The sequence below is a fragment of the Colobus angolensis genome, unplaced genomic scaffold (assembly GCF_000951035.1).
Source record: "Colobus angolensis palliatus isolate OR3802 unplaced genomic scaffold, Cang.pa_1.0 Scaffold7, whole genome shotgun sequence".
Lineage (NCBI taxonomy): Eukaryota > Metazoa > Chordata > Mammalia > Primates > Cercopithecidae > Colobus > Colobus angolensis.
Genome location: NW_012120709.1, coordinates 25,660,734 through 25,670,196, shown reverse-complemented (window position 1 = coordinate 25,670,196; position 9,463 = coordinate 25,660,734). Strand labels below are relative to the sequence as shown.

Below are 9,463 nucleotides of genomic sequence, written 5' to 3'. Positions count from 1 at the left end.
AAAAAAAAAAAAAAAAAATAGTATTTCCTTTCCAGGAGTGATGTGAAAAACAAAAGGATGAACACTGATAAAGCACCTGACACACATCACACAGTGGCTCCTTCCAGCCCTCAAAGACCTCGCTCAGCTGTGCCGCTCACAGCACAGTCCTCAAGTCTGTAATTTAGTTTCTGGAGTGGACCCGCCCTCAGGATGACTCCCCTAAGCCAATTACCAATGCCATTCATCTTCCTAGTATAAATGAATAAAATGGCATCTGCTTTATAAACCCATCTCTGGTGATTTAGTTAGGATGAGTCATCACTCTCAGAATCTAATCACCTCTGGAGGAACAGACACAATTGAGTTTCTGGACCTGCAAAGCAGAGGACAGGCCTGCCTCCTAGGAGGAAAGACACAAAAAAGAAACCATTTTTAGGAATCCATGTAGGATTGTTATTAAAGTCCCCATGTCCCCAGATTCCCCTCCCTAGCCACCAAGCCTTCCCCAGCCTTGTGGCTTCTCTCTAAGCAATCCCACCAAAAGCCAAAATGCCCAGAGCTGAAACCAGATCCAGGAAGAAGATTCATACCTGTGCAGGAATTCATACCTGGGAAAGGAGCAAGGGGTGAACAGGGAACCATGTGGGGGCATGGGCAGCTTGGGGTGCTGGGGAGGGAAGAAGCAGGTGGGGGTCTCAGGGATGTTACCTTGATCAGGTTGAAGAGCAGAGGCAGAGCCCGCAGAGGCAGCAGCTTGGCCATGATGCCCAGTACCAGGCTGACGTCCTCCCCTACACGGCCCACGAGCTCAGCCACTTCCTTGCCCACCTTTTGCAGGGTCGTCTTGCGCAAACCCAGCACAATGTAGAGGGCAGCCAGGTATTCCTGCATGGCAGGCACAGTGAACACGAAGGTTCCCGGACGCCCCGGCTCCACACATGGGGCCAGGAAAAACCTCAGGGCATCCCGGCGGAAGACGTGCAGCAGCTGAAACTCCTCCTCCGTCTTGATGCTGGCCTCCAGGCAGCCACAGACATCCTCTTCAGAGAAGTAGGTCTTGCGGGAGGACACGCCCTCGTAGGCCAGCTTGCCCATGGTTCGGGCTGCATAGGCCATCAGGGACAAATTGGAGGGGTCAGTGCTGTCCAGGGTTTCCCCGCTGAAGTTGAGGCGCAGGAAGCTGGTATAGATACTTGTAAGGGTCTGCCCAGCAGGCGTGGGGGCATGCAGGAAATGCAAGGTGGCACAGACGAGCCAGCAATAGGACGGCAGGAAACAGGCAGCGGCGATCTGGTGGTGCCCCTCCAGGTTCCGGGAGAGCATCTGCACCAGGTTGTCACGCTGAGCTGGTGCGGCGGAGACACCTGAACCGCACCCGCAGTCCGGCTGGTTGAGGCGGAGTTGGAAGTAGAGCTTCTGCAAGTTGGTATCAGAGAAACCACAGATCTCACCATAGCGGCCCACGTACTTGCTGGGGATACGGCCAATGGCAGAGGGCCGAGTGGTCACTAGAATGCTGGCCTGGGAAGATCATGGTTGAAAGTTAAGAAAGACCTTAGTGTCCTGTTGACTGCCTCTATTCCCAGGGGACCCCTGAAGACTGAGTGTCCAAGGAGGAAGACATTGATGAGGATAACAGTTATAACTAGCAATTACTGAACTCCTGCTGTGATCCAGGCTGCTGTGCTAATGTTATGTGCAGTATCCCATTTGATCTGAGCAACTCAAGAAGAAAGGAACAGAAGCCTGCGGAAGTTACTGACTTGTTCTGGGTTGCACTGCTGGGAAGTGAAGGGCCCAGGAGTTAAAGTAACCCAGGACCTACGGGGCGAGTCAAGGGGCAGCAGTGATAGCCTGGGGTGAAGGGCCACCCACCTCAGGCAGCATGTATTTGCGCAGCAAGTTGACGATGATAGCAGCTGGTTCCTCTGGTTGCTCCGGGTCACTGCAAAGTCCTGTGCCTGCCAGTCGGAAGTCAAGGTTGAGACGCTCTAAGCCATGGAGCACAAAGAGGAGGTGGGACCCAGCGGCAGCCATCAGGGGCAGAACCTCCTTCAGGGGCGTGTAGCGCTGGGCCACAAGTTGGCACAAGGAGGCTGGGGCAGGGCCCAGGGATGACAGGTCCTCGCAGGAGAAGGGGATGAGCAGCTCGAAGGCCGGCAGCCGCCCGTAACACCAGTCCAGAACCATCTTGCGCACCAGCGTGCTCTTGCCTGTGCCCACTGTCCCATAAAGCACCACTGTCTGCACCCGGCGCCCAGAGGCATCCGGGTTAAAGAGCTGAGACAGGGCCAGTGGTGGGAGCCCAGCCTGGGGAGGCTGATGCTCCAGGGCCAGCTCCGCGAGTGGTCGAAGTAGCTCATCGGGGGTGCTCTCGCGGATCACGGGATCAACGTGGACTGTGTCTAGGGCAAAAGTCGGGCCAAACTGGCGCTCCTCCCTGGGCAGCCTGCTGAACCACTCAGCCAGGTTCCGGCGGTACCGCTGTATGGCTTCTGAGTGGGAAGACAAGGGAAATGGGTCAGAGAAAGGAGCCTGGAGATGTAGCTTAGGGCCAATCAGGGCGGTGGTGAGGTCAGGCTGGGACATCAAGGCATAGATGCTGGGGCCCACAATGGTGGGCACACAAGACTCCCTGAGAAAATACAGACTGTCCAGAAAGTCTGGAACCCCTATGTCAGAAAGTGGGGAGCCACTGGACATGTAATGCTGAGCCTGGACCAACTAGTTTCACAGTGACTTATGTGCCATCTTAACCCGCTTGACCCAACTTGGTTGAGGATAGGGATGGTATGGCTCTCCTAGTGCTTTGTACATATAAGTGTGCATTGCAAGAGCATTGCAGGAAGGGATACATAGACAGATGGGAGGGAGGGAGAGAGAGGAGGAGGAACCACCAATGGAAGATGGCAGTGGATCCTCTATGCTTTCCTCACCCTGCTTCTCCTTCCAGCCCCATCTCCCCACCACACCTCCCGACCAGGGTCCCAGCCAGTCCCTTTACCAGTTGCAGAGGCGCTGGGGAACAGCCGACCATGCCTCCCGGACCGGGGAGCACTATCTGCCACGTTTCCATGGTGGCGTCTAAAGGCCCTGGGAACAAGAAGGGATGAGCTGGGACTTGGATCTTGGATCAGCCCCTTTGCAAGCTCTGGATCCAAGCCCGTCTGCACTGCTAGATTTCCGGTTTCCTGAGATACAGGCCCCACACTGGACCCCCAAGTTTAGAGGCTTGTCTGACTCTCACACCCTTCCCAGGTGCTGAGGCCTTCACCCTAGCCCTCCAGCCCCCACTGCTGACTGCCTGCCTGGAACTCAGGCTGGTGATGCCAGGCTCCACCCACTTCCCACAGGGTCCTCCCTCCACTGACTACTATGCCTTCTACCACAGATGATCTAAGCCAACTTCCTCTCAGGCCTTGGAGCTGCCACTGTATCCTCCCTCCCCCAGAGGACCAAGCCCCTCCCCAAGGTCCCCAGGAGATCAAGCTAGCCCCAAGTCTTGACCCTTCCCAGGCTGCTCTGTTGTGCCCAGATTAGTCCTAAGGTATGACACCCAGGCCTCACCTAGGGGGCCCAAGGGGACGCTCCCCTTGAAGGGGCCAACTCCAGTGGATCAGGAAGGGGATACGTTCATCTACAGAGAGAAGGAAGAAATAGCATCTGCAGATCCATCCAATACACAGAACCCACGTCTACATCAAACCCCCCAGTGTCTGCTCTCATTGCAGCAGGTACTGCCCCTTTGCAGCAGCTATTTTGCAACTTTATATTTCATTGTGTGATTATTTGATTAACATTCATTCCTCTCTCCTCCATGAGAAGGATCACATTTGGGTGTTTTAAAATTTTTTTGTCCCCCTTACGTCTGTTTTTGTTCACAATTTCTTACTTAGAACTTAATACCAGGTCTGCAGTACAGCAGACACTCAGTAAATCTCTGTTGTATGTAAAGTCAAGTCAGACAAGTTCCTAGACTTATGTAGCTACAAGAGACTCTCGAAGACGATCTAGTCCAACTCCTTTTTTTTTTTGAGACGGAGTCTTACTCTATTGTCCAGGCTGGAGTGCAATGGTGCAATCTCGGCTCACTGCAACTTCTGCCTCCCAGGTTCAAATGATTCTCCTGCCTCAGCCTCCTAACTAGCTGGGATTATAGGTGTGCACCACTATGCCCGGCTAATTTTTTTTTGTAGTTTTAATAGAGACAGGGTTTCACCATGTTGCCAGGCTGGTCTTGAACTCCTGACCTCGTGATCCGACCGCCTTGGTCTCCCAAAGTACTAGAATTACAGGAATGAGCCACTGCACCTGGCCAAGTCCAACTCCCTTATTTTAGGATGGGAAAAAGGCAGCTGAGGAAGGTGAGGTGACATGCTGAAGGTCAACAGCTAGAGAATCACAGAGCTGAGACTAGTGTACCTGGTATCTGGATCCCTGCTGTCTTGGAGGCATCATGTGGACCCTGGAAAGCAAGAAAGAGATAAAAACAGAAACCCCTGCTTCTTACTTACCTGGTGGCTGGAGTGCTCTTCCAAAACCAGAGCCCCAAGAGGCCCTGGGCAAATGGTGGCCCCACCTCATTCTGGGAGAGAAGGCCAGAGCCTGGGGGGCCTAGGACTAACTTCTATCCTGCAAGAAGAATGGTATGAATGGATCACTGCCACCACTCCTCCCCTGCACCCCTAACCCCATTCCAGCCAAGGAGGGACCTTCCTCCCAAGAGAGGATCAGCCCTTCCTCAAATGTTGGCCCTGCTGAAGCCCTGGCCTGGCTTTCAGCTCTCATCCCTCTCCCAAACTCTCCAACTTGAGGGATCTCATTCTCCTGCCTCAGCCTCCCAAGTAGCTAGGATTACAGGTGCCCACCACCACACTGGGATAATTTTTGTAGTTTTAGTAGAGATGGGGTTTACCATGTTGGTCAAGCTGGTCTCGAACTTCTGACCAAGGCAGGTAATCCACCTGCCTTGGCTTTGCAAAGTGCTGGGATTACGAGCATGAGCCATCACACCCAGCCTTCCTACCACGTCTTGCCTCTCCCCTGAAGCTTCACGAACACTTTCCCTGAGTTCCACCCTGGGAAACTGCTTTATTTAGATGTCCTTTTTCCTTCTTGGTTGCCAGCAAGCTCAGATAGGAGTCCTGTGTTCATATTCAGTGGCTTTTCTGTGCCTAGATTTTCCAGTAATAATTATCCATCCCACTCTGCCTTTCTTCCCCAGATATCAGGTCCTTTTAGCTGAGTTTTAATGGCATTATCGTTTTATGTTCTCTGTGACTTTTATGTAAGCAGCTTTTGAAGCTGACATAAATAAATAAATGAATGAACTTCTCACTTGACATCTCCAGATGGACAACCTGCCACTGCCTCAAACTTCTCCCATGTAAAACTGAACTCATCATTCCCTCCTTTTGTCATTTACCTTGCTGCAAATCTTCCCACCCACGCCTTACACTAGAAACCTGACCTCTGTCTTCAAATCTTTCTTCCCCTCCTCCTTCAGGCAGTGTGAAGAGTACCAGCAATTCCTCCCCACTGCTTTGCCAGCCAGTTGCTGCCCTGACCAGCATTTGTTGGACCCGATCTCCTCACCAGCCTTTCTGCCTTCAGTCTCATCCCATTCTAATCCCTCAACCCAGGCACCAAGCACCTCCCGAAAGTCCGAGGTTACTTATAGAGTCCAAACACCAGGCTCTCACAAGCTGTTTTTCTGAGTTTGTCCCAGCCCGTACCTTACTCCCCAGGCTCACTGGATTCTTGCTCTTGCTGTCCTAAATTTGTTCATATACTCTTCTCAGTTTGGAATGACCTTTCTCCTCTGTTAGAGTCCCAACCAATCTATTTTTTTTTTTTCTGAGACAGGGTCTCACGCTCTGTTGCCCAGGCTGGAGTGCCGTGGTGCAATCTCAGCTCACAGCAACCTCTACCTCCTGGGCTCAAGCAATCCTCCTGCGTCAGCCTCCTGAGTAGCTAGGACTAGTGATGTGCCACCACACCTGGCTAATTTTTGTTTTTTGCTTTTGTGGAGACGGGGTTTTCACCATTGTTGCTGAGGGTGGTCTCGAACTCCCAGGCTAAAGTGATCTGCCCGCCTTGGCCTCCCAAAGTGCAGGGACTGCAGGCTCGAGCCACCACTCGGGCCCCAATCAATCTTTTAAGATCCTACTCAAAAGTTTCCGTCCCTGGAAAGTCTTTTCTGAGGCCTCTGAACTCACTTAAATGGAATGTGTCCCTATTTAGCACCTGGTCTCCTCCACTGAGATCGGGGCTTCTTGGGTAGGGCGCGCTTAGGGAGAACTGGCTGCATTAGGCCACCAGCGGAGGAGCTGGCTGGCTGCTGGCCCGTCCCAGGGGCTGGGGAAGGGTTAAGAGAGGGCTCCGGAAGCCTGACAAAGCCTAGGTTCCGGGTTAACCTCGGATCTAGGGCCACTGAGTCAAGATGGGACTCGCAGGGCCGAGGGCAGTTCTCCGGTGATCACCCAGGTCTCCAGAGCAGTGAGAAAAGGAGGGGGCACTTCAGGAAACGTACAGGGGCGGTGTTCCCACAAGTCCAGAGCTCCTCCACCAAACTGGGTCCTAAACAGCTCTCCTACTTTCAGGTTGCCTCGGGGACCCGGGGGAGACTTGCCAGAACGCCCGCCATTCAGCGCCCAGCTCCGTCCCTCTCGTTCCCGGCCGGGATCTCCCCGCGGCCCTTGCACAGCCTCCTCCCCCGGCCCGCCCTGCCCCCCGCTCATCACGGCCTCCCAGCCAGGGGCGCAGTGGCGATCAAGCCCGCCAGGCCTTTACCCGCGGCTGCACAGTTCCAGGAGACGTCGGCCGCGGCCCGGAGGGGTCGGCTGAGCGGACGCCGGCGTCTCCCGCTGACTCCCAGAGTCCCCGGCTCCTCGGCGAGGCGCTTCCTGCCCTCCTCCGCCCGCCTGCGCGGCCCTGGCAGCGGGAGTGAAAGAGGACGAGCCCAGGCACTCGGATCTGCGGGGTATGAGGGGGTCAGCGAGAGGGGCCCGGTGCTCCGGAGCAGGCGCAGGGCTGGCACTCCGGCGCCACCCGTCCCGCCATCGCCCCCGCCCCCGCCCCTCGCTGCCTCCATCCCCGCGGGCATTGCCGCTAGTACTGCCCTCTGCAGGTTCCCAAGCGCCAGTGACACCCAGTGACCTCACTAACGACCTCCCAGGCTGGGCTGCTTGTTAGGCCCATTTTACAGATGAAGAAACTGATGCTCAGAAGGGTGAAATGACTTGTGCAGGTTGATTGAGTTAGGAAATGGATGAGCCAGAACAAAATTCCGGGCCTGAGTCTTCCTACCTTACCCCTGGGCCTCCCTGAGGCACAGGTGTGGGGGGGGGATTCTTCCCTCTGTCCCTCTCCACCTCCCCAGCCTACCTTCAGGCAGAGACCTGAGCCTAAGGCTTCCTTGAGTTCTCCCTTAGGTATCTGGTCCTCTTCAGACTCCAGACCTATAAGTGTGTGGCCTTTGGTAACCTTGGTTAAGAAAGGAGGAAGAACGGGGGCTGAAGGACAGCTTGCACCCCAACCTGCTCTTCGGGTCTGACACCCATTCATGACCTAGCCCTGGGGCTTCCCAGTCCCGAAGCTCCCACCCTTATCCCTGCACTTCCACACACTTCCACACCCTGGGCTCACGTAGCCCAGAAAGGGGAGCCACCCACCACCCACAGCCGCGGCACGCCTTTGTGTGCAAGCATGAGTGTACAATATTCACACAACAGAGCTGTGCACTACGGCACCAACAGACAGGCTCTCCAGGGCAGGGCTGGGAAGAGGACTTACTGAAAACAACGTGAATGTTTCATTTAGACATTTGTTCATTCATTGTAGTGTGGTATTGGGTAGTACTGAGCACCTCACCCCCTTGAGCCAGGTTCAGCACTAGGCCCTGGGCTGCCAACCAGAACAAGGCATGCACCTCATTTTAATGGAAATAACTACCACATTTACAAATGATGTACTTCAAGGCCAAGGCAGGAGGATCATTTGAGACCAGGAGTTCAAGACCAGCCTGGGCGATACAGTGAGACCCTGTCTCTACTTAAAATGAAAATAGAAAATAAGGATGGCACGGTGGCTCACACCTGTAATCCTAGCACTGTGGGAGGCTGACGCGGACGGGTCACGAGGTCAGGAGATCAAGACCATCCTTGCTAACATGATGAAACCCCATCTCTACTAAAAATACAAAAAATTAGCCGGGCGTGGTGGCGGGTGCCTGTAGTGCCAGCTACTCGGGAGGCTGAGGCAGGAGAATGGCCTGAACCTGGGAGGCAGAGCTTGCAGTGAGCGGAGATTGCACCCCTGCACTCCAGCCTGGGCAACAGAGTGAGACGCCATCTCAAAAAAAAAAAAAAAAAAAAAAGAAAGAAAAAGAAAAGAAAATAGAAAATAAAAATATAAAAAACAGACAAATGATGTTCGTCAGTGGCAGAGGCAAAGCATTAGGAGAGTCTGGAAAAGGGAGTGCAGAGGAGGTAATATTTGTACTGGATCTGAAAAAATAAATCAGAGGGCCACGCGCAGTGGCTCATGCCTATAATCTCAGCACTTTGGAAGGCTGGGGGTGAGGGCAGATCTCCTGAGGCCAGGAGTTTGAGACCGGCTCAAACTGGTCACCATGGCCAACATGGTGAAACCTCGTCTCTACTAAAAATACAAAAAATTGGCCAGGCATGGTGGCTTATACCTGTAATCCTAGCACTTTGGGAGGCCAAGGCAGGCGGATTGCCTGAGCCCAGAAGTTCACGACCAGCCTGGGCAACATGGTGAAACCTCATCTGTACTAAAAATACAAAAATTAGCCAGGCTGGGTGGTGCATGCCTGCAGTCCCAGCTACACAGGAGGCTGAGGCAGGAGAATCGCTTGAATCCAGGAGGCTGAGGTTGCCGTGAGCCGAGATCACACTACTGCACTCTAGCCTGGGAGGCAAGCAAGACTCCGTATCCAAAAAAAAAAAAAATCAACCAGGAGCGGTGGCATGGGCCTGTAGTTCCAGCTACTCAGGAGGCTGAGGCACAAGAATTGCTTGAACTTGGGAGGTAGAGGTTGCAGTGAGCCAAGATTATGCCACTGCACTCTAGCCTGGGAGATAAAGCAAAACTCTATCTCAAAAATAAAAATAAAAAAAGCACCAAAAATTATCTGGGCATGTCACAGCTACTCAGGAGACTGAAGCAGGAGAACTGCTTGAACCTGGGAGGCGGAGGTCACAGTAAACCGAGACTGCGCCACTGCACTCCAACCTGGGCAATAAAGAGAGACCCTGTCTCAATAAATAAATAAATTAGAGAAAGGAAGGGCAGGGCATCCCAGCAGCAGGGTGAACAACACATTTGCATTTTAAAAGAGGTTCTTCAAGGAGAGAAGAATGGAATGTGGGAGGGGAAGTATAGGAACCCCATGAATGTAGTCTCGGGGTGACAGTTTGGGCCTGATAAACTCTAGCTTAATTCCACTTACCTAGCC

The 9,463-nt window shown here is 53.6% G+C and overlaps 1 protein-coding gene across 2 annotated transcripts in view; it reads right to left on the bottom strand.

The window, feature by feature from the left end:
• The window catches only part of NLRX1 (NLR family member X1), a 16,614-nt gene extending 8,985 nt beyond the window's left edge, over positions 1-7,629 (bottom strand). The window contains exons 1-6 of one of the 2 annotated variants that reach the window (XM_011926943.1): positions 7,369-7,629; positions 4,497-4,614; positions 3,550-3,619; positions 2,987-3,075; positions 1,858-2,477; positions 691-1,503 (exon numbers count right to left, since the gene is read on the bottom strand). In XM_011926943.1, the coding sequence (XP_011782333.1) occupies positions 691-1,503; positions 1,858-2,477; positions 2,987-3,075; positions 3,550-3,619; positions 4,497-4,566 (1,662 nt within the window). In that variant the 5' untranslated portion in view covers positions 4,567-4,614; positions 7,369-7,629. Of the gene's footprint in view, positions 1-690; positions 1,504-1,857; positions 2,478-2,986; positions 3,076-3,549; positions 3,620-4,496; positions 4,615-6,514; positions 7,101-7,368 lie in introns of those variants that run through there. The other variant, XM_011926944.1, reaches the window with a different exon arrangement.
• Positions 7,630-9,463: the final 1,834 nt, after the last annotated feature.